The following is a 17,456-nucleotide window of genomic DNA, read 5'->3' as shown; positions in this document are numbered from 1 at the left end:
TGGTGCTGGGGGATCGAACCGCGGTCCCTGTGCTTTGCTAAGCTTGTTCTAAGTAGGTGCTTTAGACCGCTGAGCCATCTCACCAGCCCCAAAAATAACATTTTCTTTTATTCTTTTTTTAAAAATGTATTTGTTGCAGGGTCTCACTACGCAGCTTGGACTCTGGTGATCCTCCTGCTTTCAGCCTCCTCAGCGCTGGGATTACAGGTGTGTGCCACTATGCCCAGACTCTGGCCAGCTCAGCCTATGGGGGGGGGCTGGCGCAGCATGTGATGCCAGGGATCAAACCGTAGTTCCTGCGCTTGCCTAAGCAGGCACTATAGTCTGGCCCCAAAATAACGTTTTCTAATGCATAAACATTCCTGATACATAAACATCAGATGATGTATTTAATAAGAGGCTCACCATTACGCAAAACTTTACAAATGTGAATCTTAGGAGACATTCTTCTGTTTGGAGCAGGGGTTTATGCTAGAGCAAATGGAGCTGTCAAATGCTTAAGGACACACAACCAAGAAAGTAAATATGTAGGACAGTATCATCTTATTGTCATCTACTCGTGAGAAAGTGAAATAGATTTTAAAATGCAAATATTTCAGGGCTGGCCAAATAGCTTAGAGGATTAAAGTGCCTGCAAGCAGGCACAGGAGCGGGGGTTCGATCCCAGGGCCTGCTGTGCTGGCCATGCCCCCAGGGCCCACTGAGACGGCAATTGAGACTGGGCATGGTGGCGCACGCCTGTAATCCCAGCTCTTGGGAGGCTGTAAACAGGTGGATCACTAAGAATCTGATCTAGTAGTGAGATCCTGAACACCCTATAGACCCTTCCTAAAATACAAAAAACAAAAAGCACCTTAGGTATGGCCTATAGGAGGAACTAATAGATCATCTGACAGCAAATCACACGTGTGAAATGAATATAAAGCAGAACACCTCAAGGAGTAGCAACTAGCCACGCGCCCTCCTCCCTAGCAGTGCCCCGAACCGCACACTGTAGGCACAACCACTTACACTGATGGCCTGAGACAGGGGCCATGACTCCGCGTGCCACAGACCAGCAAGGCAGCAGAGGGCGGGTCGCAAGCGTGAGGCTGAGCAGGGACAGATGTGTTCTGGAACCCTCACATGGCACACTAGGCACCAAGCCCCTACACCCATGTTGCTTCCACTGCCACATGGTGGGGCTGCGAGCCGCGCCTGGCAAGGAGTCATGGGGAAGAGGGAGAAGGAAATGCCACACAGCAGCAAGGACGTGTTCAGTCTTCTCCAAACCCTTTACTTTTGGCCTCAGAAGCCATAAAGTCCCCCCTTGGACCCCCACTTCCTACTCCGAAGCTCACAGGTACTCAGGACCCTTTAATCTTCTATGATTTTTTATCCTCACAATTTTTAACAGTTCTAGTCCTTGTTACTCTGCTTTATGTTCAAATTTTTTTTTTTAAAGTTATTTATGTATTTGGTACAGGGTCTTGCTACACAGCTTGAGCTTGTAATGCTCCTCCTGTCTCAGCCTCCCCAGGGCTGGAATTACAGGTGTGCACCATCATGCCTAGTTCAGGAGCCAGCACAGTGCAGGGCCAGCATGGAATGCAGTATTAGGGATAGAACCCGGGTCCTTGCGCTTGCCAGGCAGACACTTAGACCACCAAGATACCTCCCCAGCCCTATGTCCAAACTTTTATAGTATTCTCATTCAACAGTTTGTTTGTTTGTTTATTTAGGCAGAACTGGGGATTGAACTCAGGCCCCTGCGCTTGCCAGGGAAGCGCTTATTCCACTGAGCCATCTCCTTGGCCCCTTCATTCAACAGTTTTATATGGAATAAATTATGTTTGTCTACAACTCCCAAAGAAGCAATGTGGAGCAAGCCTTTTTCTAAAGCTTGATACTGAGTTGTAACTCACTCAGTGACAGCGTTTGCCTTGCACAAACAGGGTCTTGGTGAATCCCCACAAAGCCAAACAAAAGCCCAGATCTTTCAATGAGTTACAGAGATTTCCACTTGAAAAGACATGTGTTCATGTCCCACCAAAAATCTGTCAGATCACTCCAAATGGCTACACGACTATTTCTACTTCAAAACTCATAATAAAGGGTCCTCACTATTTCCTAGTCACTACAGCAAAGCTCTTCCTTTCCTTTTCTTTCCTCTTTTTAAAATAGCCGTCATCAATTTATTATCCTTCCTCCAGCACAGAGGTGAGAGTGGCCTAGGACAGGATGTGTCCAGGCAGTTCCTGACTTCAGGTTGTCTGGGACCGTCAGCCTGGCAATGCCGAGACTGAAGTAAGGCTGAAGACTTTCTTTTGCCACAATCAGCTTCCGAGTCAGCACGCCTGAGCACACTTTCCACTGGACGCAATCCCCGCCTCCAAGATGGTATTTCAGACCAAGTGAAAGCTGAGTTTGGAGTGTAGAAAAGATGACACCAAAAGTATGAAAACTTTCAGAATTTTTACTTCTTAAACACATTTTGACTAGAAAAAAAAATAACATTCATTCAACAAATCATCAAATTTTTATTAATTCAATAATTTTATAACTTTAAGAAAAAACCCCAAACTTTCTGGACTCTTTGCCCCCTAAGCTTAGAATAACACTGAAAGAAGACAAAAGAGAAATTGCACTCTTTCATCCATCCTCTGCTATTTATATAAAAATATTTATATCTGATTAAACCAAAACAGATGTTGTTACTATTCATTTATATTCTCTTTTTACATGGTACATGTGTTTTTCAAACCACAAAATTACTACACGCCCTGTCACAAACAATGAAAGTGCTATATGTACACTAATAAACAGTAACATAATTTTATTAAATAAATCTTACAGAAAAATCTGATACCCTTATATTTATTTACTTAGACACCAGGAATTGAACTCAGGACCTCACACCTGCTAAGCAGGTCCTGTGCAATTAAGCATATCCCTGGTAAATCGCACATACAGATCATAGCTTATTTCAAAGCAAATAATTCATTTTGTGTAATTTATTTGTATTTTTTTAAAAGGTAAATGTAAAAAAAAAAAGGTAAATGTATTTAAATGAGTTATAAAAACACAAGCCAACATAACCTTCTAAGTTAACAAATATGAAATACCTTATATTTTAGTATATATATTCCCTTACCTGTACAACGTAAAAATATAGCAAAATGAAGAACTTTTTCAGTTATTGCAGAAAACAAAAGGCTTCACTGCAAATGCCACCCTTTACAGTGGCCCCATCCCCTGTATTGCAGGTATATTCTTCTCCACTTACCATTTTAAATCTCCAGTTTGGGCTTGTGATTTACACAAATTGGTTACAGAATCCGTATTTCTTTTCACTGCGTCACTCTGAGGAGACCCCACTGGTCCCCGTTAGCCTTTCAGGGCCCCTTGCTGGGTAGTCACCTTGCTGGAGGCCCCTCCTGCCTGCACCCAGCAACCGGGTTGTCCCTGGTGCTGCTCACTGCCTGATTTTGGATTCTGGAGAGTGGTTATGCTCTGCATGATTTGCTGACAGCCGTCACTCATGTGGACACTTGTGCCTGGAGCCAGCTCATGGCAGGATGGTCCACAGGGCTGTGAGCCGCACGGCAACAGGTGGCCTGGCCTACATCTCTGAGTGACTCAATGCTTTCAGCAGCCCCGCCAGCTCCCTGCCACACTCCACTGGGGATGGCTTCTTTCCAGATCCAAAGTCCAACTTCATTCACCCTGTCCGTCTCTGAAGAATCTATGCCTAATGCCCTCCAGGCCTTCTGCAACCTCATAAGCACAGCCTGCTCTAGTCCTGTGACCTCCCACTGAGCAGGGCCCTCGGCTCCCATCGTCTAGTGGAAGTTCATCAAATAAAAAGTCAAACGATGTGCTCCAGACCGCAGCTGCTAGACACAGTGGCACACACTAGTAGTCCCAGCACACTGGGAAGCCAAGGCAAGAGGGTTACAAGCTTGAGCCCATCTGAGCAACTTAGTGAGACTGTCTGAAAATTAGAAATTTTTTGTGTATTTTTTTTTTTTAAGTAAGGCTCTACAGGGTCTCACTGTGTAGACTGGACTCATAGTGATCCTCCTGTGTTCAGCCTCCCAAAGAGCTAGGATTACAGGTGCCCCAGGGATTGAACCCGTGTCTGCCTAAGCAGGTGTTTTAATCCACTGAGCTATTTGGCCGGCACTTTAGAAATTGTTTAAAGAGTTGAGCACGTAGCTTAATGAGTGGCCCTGAGATCAAGCCATGGTACTTAAAAACAAAGACATCGATGTCAGAGAAGGACTGAGGCTGACTCTCCACTCTGAGAGGCTAAGAAAAGGTGTCGAGAAACAGCAACGCTCTGGGACTACACATGTACAACACTGTGGCATTGTGACAATCCATTTACCTTCCCTATGACACAGACAGTCCTAGGTGCCACAGGCAATACACAATAAAACATTTTTCCGCTACCTTCCATGACTGCCCCTTAATTTAACGAAGGGGATGAGAACCCCCTCACCCAGGAAGCAACTGAATCCCCCATCAGATTCAGCTGTGAGCACCAGGAAGCTGGCTCACTTGTATTTTGGCTACAAAAAAAGTATCGCCTTCCCCAGGCAGCAGCGAGGCTGTGCACGTCTCCAAACTCCAGCACAGACACATTGCTCAGGGGGTGCCCACCGGAAAGGTGGATGGGCAGCTGAGAGAGCAGCCCCTTCACAGGGCCTCTCCAAGTTCAGGTGCCATTGGCACTGTGGGCAGAAAGGTGTTTCTTATGCCCTCCCAAGCCTCTGGGGGACACAGCCTCTGTACATGTCCTTCGTGATTTTACAGAAAATGCACTAGACACCAGCTTGGAATTCCCCCAACAAACAAAAATGAAATAGGACTTTCTAATTTTTGCAGCCCTAAATTTAAGTCTAATGAGATTAAAGGAAAAGATAAGCACATATCCTAGTCTACTACAGACACAAAACCACAAAGGTGTTCCATTGGTGAGGAGCTAACAAAGTGAAACAGAAGTAGGCTACCCAGTGGGTCTTTACATTTGGCTCCTCTCATCCACTCTTTTTCCTAGGTACTCACACTGCTGCACATATGTCACTTATTCCTTTGTACTCTGGAGCACTGTAGTATTCTGTTGGATGTACAGTACCACATCTCACTCCCCATTCCTCCACAGATGGGTCATGGGATCATTTCCACTTTGAGACTAAGAGAAATAAAGCTGCTGTGAGCGTTGGTGTGGCCACGGTTTTGTTTCTCTGAGGTAACCAACCTCCAGGGTGAACTGGCTGGGGCACAGTGCACAAATGTTTAACCTGCAGTGCTGCGAGCTGTTCCAAAGAGTAAGTGCTGTTCCCATCCAGCATGGAGTCGGGGTCAGGACTTCTCCCCACACCTGCCAGCCTGTGCTCACGTTCTCTCAATCACCCGCTTCGAAAATGAAATGACAACCTCTTGACCAGGAGAGGATTCCATGTAAATAAATGGTTCCATGATAAGTAGCTGTCCTGGGATGAGACTCAGAAGTAGGCCAGCCCATGACTTGCCAAAAGCTGGCATGAAAAAGGAGGCTTATTTTCCATGTGAAATCTTTGCTAATTATGTATGTGAGTCATGACTTGGAGAGGTACCAAAATAGTGTTTGAAAAATAGGCTGTCAGAGCTAGACTTTTACGGACAGCAAAAACAATTACAACTCACTTGGTAACTGCAGTTGAAGCTTTTGATCACAGGTCAGTCTGGAACATAGCTGAAGTCAAATGCTTTTTTTTTTTTTTTTAATCTCCCCAGTCAGTGTTTTAAATATGATTTTTAAACTGATGTACAATAATCCAGGTATGAAAGACATAGTCAAGTTTCTCAAAATAGGCCATTGTCAACAACTATAGATTATAAACACACACCTTCCATCCCATGCCACTAGTGATAGTGTTGTTTTCGGTCTTTCCAAATTATCACAAAGACTAGTTATACTATTTAATGAACAACTGAAACATTTGCCAAAAAGTAACAGCTCTATCAAAGACTGTAATTTCACTTAGGGGAAGAGGAGTGGTCTTATTATAGACAGACCTGGTCCAGTTCAGCTCAGGTGACAATTACTACTGCAGTTCTGGAAAAAAACAGAACTATTTTTCAAATTTTTGGGGGTTATAATAACCTACTCAAAACACACTACATAAGAGCTGTACAAAGGTGATATTTTTGATAATACAACTTCAGGCAAATAAACACCAGTTTACTCCACTGTCCATACCCACAGAGGACAGCACAGGTTGATACTGTGGCCATACTTGCACCAACACAGCAGCGAGCTTCTGCTGTGCGGCCCCAGCCACGTGACCAGGAGGGCGGCGTCTGGCCCCCAGCTGCCTCTGTGCTGCGCACACAGGGGGAGGGCTCGGAAGGCTCCTTCTCCTGCTCACGCGCCCTACAGCCATGCTCATGGTGCAGCATTCCCCTTCTCCTTGGCAGGGCAGCAGACCTGCATTACATGAGACTTCAGGTGCCAAATGGATTCATATGTTGTTTTTAAATGTTTTCATTGTTCATTTTTTATTTCATATTTGTAAGGATTATTTATTCAAGAACAGTCTATTTTTAAATTTTTTTAGATATCATCTTGCTATGATCTCCAGGCTGGTCCCAAATGCCTGGACCCAAGTGACCCTCCTGCCTCAGCCTCCTGAGGAGCTAGACTATCTAGGCACCCATCACCACACTGCACTTCTTGTCTTCATTTGGTTATGCTTTCATCCCTGTGAAGAGGACTGGAGGATAAGCATCTTCATTCCATGGGCTGTGTATTAGTTACTGCTGCTGAGAAGCAGGTCACTCCTAAATGTGAACAGCTTACACAAAGACAAGCACTCCTTATTGCTTAGTTCACTCGGTAAAAGATTCAGAGGCAGCCTGGCCGGTGGATTTTAGCTCGTGGTTTCTCTTAAGGCTAAGTCAAATGGCAGCTGTGCTGCAGCCACTTAACCGATCACCTGCGGTTCCCGGATCTGACCTAAGATGGCTCAATCCTGTGGCCCCCACGTGGGCACTGGCTCCTGGCGGGAGTTGCAGTTCCTGCCCACACAGCCTCCGCACAGACCTGGTAAGTGGCCTCAGGACAGTGAGGAACCCAAAAGAGTCCAGGGAAGAGAGCCTTTCTATAAACCCACCTTTGAAGGAAAAGCAAATCACCAAGAGGCAGGAGGGGAACTGACTCTATGTTTGAAGGGACGTGTGTCCAAGAATCTGCAGACACTGAAAAACCACTTTGGCCAGTTACTGTAAAATCTTACGACTCTATAGATTTTAATTCTATCATTCTCTTATTCTCACTTGCAGGAGTTCAGATTTATTTCAAGCAGCAATCTAGAGGTGAAGGAACATACAAATCCTCAAGACAGCTAGGTTTCAGTATAGCCAATAGAAATTTTAGCTACAAATGGCACTTTTCTCCTCAAAGCCTAACACACTTCCTTGGCACTCAGCTGACAGAAGATACCAGTGGATTTTGTCAGAAACCGAACACTGGCAACTAGGTCATTCCAGATGCTCCTGATTCTGCACGCCCGTCCCATCTGAGCTTGCCTCTGCACCTCAGAGCCGTCTTCCCACATCCACATTTCATTCTGGAGCTTTTTGCCGTCCCTATACAGTGCCCTTCCCCCACTTCCCACTACCCAGACACGGCCATGCCATCTGCTTCCTGAAGTCTTTCCTGATTCTGAGGAACCCCTCACAATTGTTCTGATATTCAGGATGTTTATCCACTTTCAGAGATGGGAAGAACTCAGTGTTTCTACGTGAACTATGAACACAGACTTAACATGTCAGACATTTCCATACACCTCAATTTACAGTGCTGAGCTGAAGCTTACAAACGTTCCTTGGCAGGAGGCTCCCAAGCTTACTTGGCAGGTCAGAGGGCTGCGGCTCTGGAGAGCTGGTGTTTGGATGTCCCAGCTTACAGGGTGGGCCAGCAGCTGCAGCAGGACAACTGCCGGGAGGAGGGGAGGCCCTGCCTTTGAACTGTTTTCTTCGCCAGACTGCACCTTAGGTATCTGAGACTGCTTCTAAGCAAAGGCACTGCTGTCAAAGGAAAAACACTGCCAGACACCAGGGCATGTACTAGCTTCATCATATGAAGATGCTGCATCTGTGGATCAAAAAGTGTTCAAACATCAATAATTTCATGCAGTTCCACTCAACAGAAAAGGTTCCCCTACACCCTTGAAAAATGGAAAACAAAGATAACATGATGCAAGAATAAAATAACAAATAAATTGAACTCTTTTGGAAGATCATGAGAAAAGACAATGGAGACCATCTTCCTGACCAAGGGACAGTGGCTGCGGCCTGCAGCCACTGCGTACCTCACTGCACAGGAGGCTGGAGGAGCCCAGCTCCATCCTTGCCCCTTGCTGTACACTGCTGTTCACGCAGGTGGAAAGTAACTATCAGGGCAAATGAAGTGATTTCAGAGTCTGGGTTCTGGCCACTTTGCTTGGGATGGATCTCAAAGAATTTTTTTTTCTTGGATAGAAATAATGTTCTCATATAAACAAATGTTTCTTTTAAAGATTTATACAACTAGAGATCATTCTGTAGCTGCTAACTTCTTGGGTTTATGCTGTCATTTCAAGAAATGACACAGTTTTCTAAATTGCAATTTATAGATAACTGGGAGGTTTCTGTGTTGGCATCACCATATCCTTGAGCACTGTATTTTCAAACAGTCTCCACAAAGAAACCCTCCTCCTGAGTTAAGCCAGGCATCTCTGCTGGCTTACATGTTGGCTTACTGGAAACAAGAATACTTATTTTACAGGATTAAATTAGGAGAGTCTAATTTATTGGTACATTTTAGATGTGTATAATAATCCACCCATCATAACAAATTTGCACCTGCAGGTGGTATAGCTCAACTCTTTTTTTCCATTCTCCTCCCTTCAACTCCTCGAGCCTACTCTATTCCCAAAAGCTCTGTTTCCATTTTGTCCTCCTATAGTCATTTTTTTTTTTTTCTTTTTCCCTCCTTACTTTCCTCCTGCTGCCCCCAGGTCCCCTTTTCCACTTGAGTATTTTCTTCCTATTTCATAATATCTAGTATACATTTTAGTCCTTATATATACTTTAAGTTTCTCACACCAGAAAAACAATACAATATATTTAATCTTTATTTTTATCTTTATCTTTTACTTTTTGCTCATAATATTCCTTTTCAATTTTTAAAAAGAGAATAAAAAATACTAAAGAAATCATTAGAGGGGCCGGGAAGATGGCTCAGTGGAATAAGCGCTTCCCTAGCAAGTGCAGGGGCCTGAGTTCAATCCCCGGTTCTGCCAAAAAAATAAAAAATTAAAAATAAAAAAATCATTAGAAATGATACAGAATTTCACTGAACAATACAATAGGAATTCAACAATGGTTTTTATATTGCATGTTATTGTCAGCATATTTATAGGATTTCACTGGGTAGTCCAGGCTGGCCTTGAACTCACAGTGACCCTCTTTCTTCATTCAGCCTCCCAGAGTGCTGGGATTATAGCAACTGTGTGACCATGCACATATATATTATATACATGATTTTTTTTTTTTTTTTTTTTTTTTTTTTTTTTTTGCCGAACCAGGAATTGAACTCAGGCCCTTGCGCTTGCCAGGGAAGCGCTTATTCTACTGAGCCATCTCCCCGGCCCCAGTATGTCTCACTACACAGCTTGGACTCAAAGTGATCTTCCTGCTTTCAGCCTCCCCAGTGCTGGGATTCTAGGTGTACAACACTACGCCTGGACTCTGTGGCCAGCTCAGACCATCCTAGGGGAGGGGCTGGCATGACATGTGGTACCAGGGATCGAACCATGCTCCCTGCACTTGCCTTAGCAGACATTTTAGTCCACTGAGGTATCTCGCTGGTCCCATATGCTTGTATTTTTAAATCACATAAAATGTTCAGTAAAATTTATGTTTGTTTTTTTGTTGTTGTTCTTTTGGAGGGATTTTTTGTTGTCCAGTAAAATTGAGCCTTTTTTTTTTCAGTACTGGGGATTGAACTCAGGCCCTTGCGCTTGCCAGGGAAGAACTTATTCCACTGAGCCATCTCCCCAGCCCAAGCCTTTTGTTTTTCTAATGTTTCATTATATTCTAGGACTACCATACTTTTAATTCCAACTATTATAATTACTAAGTCTCATTAATTAGTAAAAGCTCAATTAAGCCCAATTAAGGGCAGAAAGTGTAGCTCAGTGATAAAGTGCATGCTTAACACATGCAAGGCAGATTCATTGAAACTTTAACCCTAAGAAAACAAGACAGTGCTGGGTGTGATGCTACATGCCTGTACTCCCAGCACTCTGGAGGCTGAGGCAGGAGGATTGACACAACTTTGAGGCCATTCTGGGCAACCTAGTGAGTTCAATGTCAGCCTGAACTATATAGTGAGACCCTGTCTAAAAAACAGAAAAGAACAAATGCTTCCAGGACATTTTAGCCAAGTGTGCCTTTCCTTTCCCCCTTGCTGACCAGACTGTGTGCTCCAACCTGTGCATATGCTTAGCAAGTCACAGAGCCTGGGGTGGTCCTGGGAACACAGAACCAGAACAAATGAATGCGCCTTATACACAGAGTTAAGCTGCCCATAGGTCAGCTTGGTGGCTGACCTGCAATGTTCGGAGAGCAGAACTTCCCTGGCTTCTTGCCTCAGCAGCTACTGATGAGCACGACTCACATGACTCATGCCCTGCCCCTCTCCTCCCACCCACACACCTCCCTCCTCACAGCTGCTGCTTGATCTTTTCTTAGCTGTCTCAACCCAAAATGCAGCAGGCTTAGTGTGCCATTATTTCATATGCAAGATATAAACAAAAACCTACGAGGAGAAAAACGTTTTTACCATTTTAATAACTTACAATGCATGTAAACGTGCTCTGCAGATAATAAAGTGCTTTATGTGGTAACACACCGCTAGGCTTAAAAGGTAGGCGTGCATGCCATAAGGGACTGCAGCATCTTTGATGGTATGCTTTCAGCACAAGTTATGCCTCTGGCCTAGACCCTGTACCTGTAATTACAAGCTCGCTTAAGGGCTACGAACACATTTTTAACTTTGATTTTAGGTTTTAGTTTTGTTGTTCTTAAAATGTACACCTCATTTTTAGGACGACAAGAAACAACCTTAACAACAACAAGAAAAAAAAAAAAAAAGAGAAAGAAAGAAAGAACCTTAACAAAGAAAAGATCACAGCCCACCCATCAAAATCAGCCTCTCGTAGAAGACACTGTGGGAGCCTCTCCTTGTGCGGCCGCCACACAGCGTAAGAACACAAGCCCAGGCCAACGCACCCTGGCCCCTGCCAACAGACTTTCTGTCACTGTCCCAGATCATTATGCTGGATCTCTGACCTTAAAGGGACTTCCAAGTTCTTCTGGACAAGTAAGTTCTGAAAGTTTACTCTTACGTGTACCTGCCACCTGGAGGTGCCAAAGCTGGCAGGCAGCACAGTCGCATGGAGGCATCCCAGACACCTCCCTGAACCCCAGGCTCCACAGTGTCCCCACCTTAAGACTTCCTGAAGCAGATAAGCCTACCATCTACCCTAGTGGGCTCCAGACTTGCAGTGGAACAAGTATTTTAGGTGGCAGGAATGAGATACTGATTTGTGCAATGATCTTTAGAAAATGGGATATAAAGGAAAATAATTTATAATCTTGACTTCAGGAATATTTCTGAATGGCAGAAAGATGATGATACTGAAACCAAAGAGAAGAAAATATAATCAGGTACACTACATGGCTCTGCAGTGGATAACTGCAACATCTAAAACAACTACTAAGTAAAAATCTATAGACAAGGTATAAAAGGCTTGGTTATAGTTAAGATAATAGCATATAAATATTGTCAACCTTCACAATATACAAGTCTGCTACAAGTAGAAAAGATGGAAAGTAGGAAGATGGAGAAACAGGTGAGGGATCAATATCCTTACATTACAAAGAGGGACATCTAGAGATTCTGAGCAAACCGGACAGTACAAGAAACAGAGACTTAAGGCAGGTTAAATCTCCCAAATCCAAACACAACTTTGTAAGTACTGACTTGATTTTTGGATTGGTAGTGCTCAACCAATAAAGTCTGAAAATGTTCCAAAATCTGAAATGCTTTTGGTTCCAAGCATTTTGGAAAAGGAGTCTTCAATCTGTACATCATTTAGAGTCACACAGTGGTCAATAAAAGAATCAAGGGCTGACCAGATAGCTCAGTGGATTAAAGTGCCGCTTAGGCAGGCGCAAGGACCAAGATGCCATGCCAGCCCCACCTCTGGCATGCTCTGAGACATGATTGAGACTGGCAGAGATCAGGTGTGGTGGCGCACGCTTGTAATCCCAGTGCTTGGGAGGCTGAAAACAGGAGGATCACTATGAGTCCAATCTGACTAGTGAAACCCTGTAGGCCCTGTACTAAATATATAAAAAAATTTTAAAAACCAAAAGAATCAATAGAGGGGCTGGCGAGATAGCTCAGCGGTATAAAGCACTTGCTCAGGCAAGCTCAGGCAAGCTCAGGGACCCTGGTTCAATCCCCAGCACCACATGCTGCGCCAGCCTCACCCCCAGGGCAGGCTGAGCTGGCCACACACACACACACATACACACACACACGCAATTCAGTACTTGCTCAAATGTAGCAAGTGAGACAGCTTAGATGCCATGACCTGTAGACTCCCTATGTATATGAGCACCTCCTGGGCTAAGCACTGGGCTGGGAAGCACTATTCTCAACTCTACACAACTATACACCTACTTAATGGCACAGCTAGAGAAACAAGCCAACTAATTCTCTCTCTCTCTCTCTCTCTCTCTCTCTCTCTCTCTCTCTCTCTCTCTCTCGTATTTTAGGGAAGAGTCTACAGGGTGTTCAGGGTCTCACTACTACATCACAGACACGTAGTGATTCTCCTGTTTACTGCCTCCTAAGTGCTGGGATTACAGGCAAGTCTCAATTGCCATCTCAGCACACCCCAGGGGCGGGGCCAGCACAGCAGGCCCCAGGGATCAAACCCCCAGCCTCTGCGCCTGCTTTTTTTTTTTTTTGCGGAACCAGAGATTGAACTCAGGCCCTGGCACTTGCCAGGGAAGCACTTATTCTGCTGAGCCATCTCCCCGGCCCCAGCTTTTTATTTATTTATTTTATTTTTATTTTTTTTGCTGATTAATAGGATAGTTTCAATAATTAATACATTGTACATTGTTATCTTCTTAGTGGTTATCCATAGTACAAGAAGCAGACATGATATCCTGTTCAAATACTATTAGTACAAATCTTTCTTCTCATTGAATGAAGCGGAAGTAGCTGTACATCTATCCTATTTTGTATATACAGATACAAAATGGTCCTTCCTTTGTATCCCTTTTTTTTTTGTTTAGTCCTGTCAGAGGTGGGTATTCTATTGGCATCTAAATACTACAGGTACTTGAATTCAGCAAAACAATCCAACACTGTCCAGCAGTCCATAATAGTAATGGGTTATCCTCAGAAGTTATTGACTTGAGCCTTTTTTTTGCGGAACCGGGGATTGAACTCAGGCCCTTGCACTTGCCGGGGAAGTGCTTACTCCACTGAGCTATCTCCCCGGACCCAACTTGAGCCTTTTATAGCTCATTGTATTAATATAGGTTTATTTTATATACCTTGTTTTTATACTTTACTGCTGGATGGTTAAGACCAAGACAAAGTCAGATCTATATGACAAGAAATGTAACTTCTGGGGCTGGTGAGATGGCTCAGTGGTCTAAAGCACCTACTTAGAACAAGCTGAGCAAAGCACAGGGACCACGGTTCAATTCCCCAGCACCACACGCCAGCCAGCCCCACCCCCTGGTGGGCTGAGCTGCCCCCCCCCCACACATAAATAAAATTAAAAAAAAAAAAAAAAGAAATGTAACTTTTGCATCTGATAAGGTCAGTCAAGTCCCCTCAGGATTTATCCTGTAGCCTTGTACTGCACTTTGTAGATCCTCTGTCAGTGTCAGCCATGAGGATGAGTCACGGCCATTGCTTGACCAATTTGATCTCTGTGAAAAGCCTGAGAGAATGTTTTCTCTCCATGTGACTTTCCCCAGGCACACTATACATCATTGATCACACTCCTCTGTGGCTCCATAATCTCCTTGATCAGAAAATTTGGGACACAACTGAGTTACATGATGTTACAGTACAGGTTCTCCTATGTCCCGAGTCTTCACTGACCTTGAAAGGCTAGGGCCAAAGTGTTGGCTGACCTTGCAGCCCTTCCTTTTCTCCCATTTTTGATCTGCTAACTTAGGTTGTTAACCCTCCAGAAGAGAAGCTTACTATTACCCTGCAACATATGCAGTTCATTTACCCTATCTGTCTAAATATCAAACATCTTAGGTATAACGTGGAACAGGTATTTTCCATCAAGTATTGATATGTTGGACTTTAAGTCCTTACAGAATATGAAGAAAAAAATAATTTAAAAAAATAGGCATAAACAATTACATATTTTTATACCAAAATTTAGAAACCTAACCATATACAGAACTGTAACAGGAGTCCTATGACATTTTTTTTTTTTTTTGCAGGTGCTTTAATCCACTGGGCTATTTGGCCAGCCCTCCAAATAATTATCTAGTCTTAAAATTATTTTGAAAAGTTATTACTGAAATTTCCAGAGAGACTGGGCGTGGTGGCGCGTGCTTGTAATCCCGCTCTTGGGAGGCTATAAACAGGCAGATCACTACGAGTCCGATCTAGTAGTGAGACCCTGAATACCCTGTACACCCTTTCCTAAAATACAAAAAAAAAAAAATCCAGAAAAGACCAGGTTGCAAGCTTCCCTATTCAGTGTATTCATTCTTTCAGTGCACATCAGCATGCCTTGAAGGAAGCCCTTGCCCTCTTCCTTACCAATAACCAGCGTCTGGCCCGCTGGCCAGCTCTGCCACACAGCAGCAAAGGAGCCACAGAGCTGCTCTGCTACTCAGATGCTCACAAGACACCACACTTGGCAAGTGAGAAGAGCGTAACCAAGATGGGACTTCAGGTCCCCACTCTAGGACAGAGCGGCAGGCGGGCGGACAGCCCTCACAGATGGAGGCTCCATCTGCTCACGAGCCAGTGAGGACTGGCAACAGCACTCAGGGGCTGCTTTTTATAACTTCATAAAATGTTTTGAAACACTCAGTAGAAAGTCAACTTCTACCCGTAAAATAATTCTTTAAAAATAAATGATAACCGAAAACTCTTTAGTTTCCAGGACTGAAAATGTAACCAGTGGTAGAGCTTGTCTATGATGTACAAAGCCCTGGCACCACAGCACATCAGTTCCTATAAAAGGAAGTTTATTATTATTTTTAAAATCTTTTATTTATTTATGTATTTGGTACAGGGTCTCGCTATACAGCTCAGACTCATAGTGATCTTCCTGTCTCAGCCTCCCAGTGCTGGGATTATAAGCATGCGCCATCATGCCTGGTTTCGGTGGCTGGCATAGCATACTCAGGGTTCTGGGCTGGCACAGCATGTGGTACTGGGATCAAACCCAGTTCCTTGTGTTTGTCAGGCAGACGTTTAGAGCACCAAGCTATCTCCCCAGCCTATAAAGAGAATTTTAAAAATCCAATTTAGTTCGCCATGACTTACCCCATTTTGGAAATTCATTTAGTTCGCCATGACTTACCCCATTTTCAGTACGTTTTTCTCCAGGTACATTTATTACATTTCTCTGTGTTCTTTGCTCTTGAGCTTGGCGGCCACCTAAAAAAAATAAAAGGACCAAACTTACTAAAAATCATATTACAAAAGACAATTCTTCCATACTTTGTCACTCAAACATTTATTGAACACAGTGTAAAATGCCAAGATACAAAATTCAAGACTTAATGCAGTTTACAAAATGCAGTGGGCATGACGGCACATGCCTGGAATCCCAGGACACAGGAGACTGAGCCAGGAGGATCACTGTAAGTTTGAGGCCATCCTTGGCCACATACGTGTATTCAAAGGCGGCCTGTACTACATAGTGGGACCCTATCTCAAATAAACAAGGAAGTAAATAAAACCAACTCTATGCCATCTCTGCTCTGGGAACAGCTCTCCTGCCGTGGCCTCTCACCCCTTGAAAACGTTGCCTGCCCCAGACCGACCTCCACCCTGACCTTGGACAGGAGCGCCTCCCAGACGCTGAGCAACCACTATCCGGAGCAGCACCGCACAGGCTCAGACACAGGCAGGCGAGAGCCTCCGCAGCTCTGCAGCCCCACGTGCCCTGACCGCACTCGTGCCAAGCTGCAGCTTCAGATCAGCTTCATTTCAAGGGACCTTGATCGACACAGCAGCCACAGCCTCGCTCGCTGGGGCGGTGCTGTCGCAGCTGGGGTGGCTGGCTCAGGCTTGGATGGCACTGTGCTTGGAAGCCTCGCCCTGCTTATGCCAGGAGCCCTTCTCTGAAGCAACAGCTCTTCTCCCATGCTGCTCTTGGGCCTGGCCTTGTGGAGGCCGTGGGGCTGTTCTGCCCGATGGTGGCCTTTCTCATCCTCTTTGCCATGTGAAGGAGCCATCTCCACCTCCCACAGCTCTTTCCCTCGCATCTCGTCTGCCCTCCATGTTCCTTCCTACATACTTTCTCTGGGCTGCTTGTTTGTTTACTTGCTTGCTTTCATTCAGGCTGGCCTTGAACTCAAACGATCCTCCTGTCTTAGCCTCTCGAGCGTTGGAATTGCAGGCCTGTACCACACCTAGCTAGAAACTGTGCTATTTAAACTTATATGTGTGTGATTTATTTCATTTAACATTATGGTTGTATTTACCACAAAATATAGACATTTGACCCATTCAGTACTTATCAGAAACAATCTCTTTACAGAACAAGTCTTTTAATATGTCTGAGTATATTGTCTGAGAAGTAAGCCAAGGGCTGGTGCCTGAAGAGCAGACCAGAACCCAAACCACAGGAACAGAGTCCAAGAACCACAAATAACAACTCTCTTCTCACCACTGGTGAACAAAGGGGAAAGAACATGTGAATCAGTTACTTTGGTAATTTTCCAATTTTTCTTAAATTAGCTCGCATAGTAATCATTTATAAACAAGAAGGCATTTGTCTACCTTGCTCACTGCTCTCAGTTGGAGAATCCTCATGTCGAAGAAAAAACTTCACTTCTTCCCTTCGAGGCCCCCACTTCTGCAGGTGCTCGTACATCATGTGGTCGAAGGGTATGGGGCGCTCTAGGAAAAGATCACACTTTACTCCAGAAACAACACAACTCCAGCCAAGAGTAAAAAAAATACAGACTGATGTACACAAACACACACATATGCACATATTAAAATACACTCTAGGGGGCCTGGCCCTAGCTCAGTCCTTTAAGTGGCTGCTTCCCCAAAGCTGTCAGCCTCAGGTTGCTGGAGTTTGAACCTCACAACTCTCCCACTGGCCAAAAGTGCCCTGAAGGCATTCGAGGAACAACAACAA

At 44.4% G+C, this 17,456-nt stretch overlaps 1 protein-coding gene across 4 annotated transcripts in view; it reads right to left on the bottom strand.

Moving 5' to 3' along the window:
- The window catches only part of Ppp1r13b (protein phosphatase 1 regulatory subunit 13B), a 104,641-nt gene that overhangs the window by 19,936 nt on the left and 67,249 nt on the right, over positions 1-17,456 (bottom strand). For all 4 annotated transcript variants that reach the window (XM_023705688.1, XM_023705689.1, XM_012517885.2 and 1 more), the window contains exons 3-4: positions 17,090-17,209; positions 15,663-15,739 (exon numbers count right to left, since the gene is read on the bottom strand). In XM_023705688.1, coding sequence (XP_023561456.1) covers positions 15,663-15,739; positions 17,090-17,209 — 197 coding nt within the window. The remainder of the gene's footprint in view (positions 1-15,662; positions 15,740-17,089; positions 17,210-17,456) is intronic.

Source organism: Octodon degus, unplaced genomic scaffold (genome assembly GCF_000260255.1).
Source record: "Octodon degus isolate 3935 unplaced genomic scaffold, OctDeg1.0 scaffold00226, whole genome shotgun sequence".
Classification (NCBI taxonomy): Eukaryota; Metazoa; Chordata; class Mammalia; order Rodentia; family Octodontidae; genus Octodon; species Octodon degus.
The sequence above is the reverse complement of the archived record's forward strand: the minus strand, read 5'-3'. Positions and strand labels throughout refer to the sequence as shown.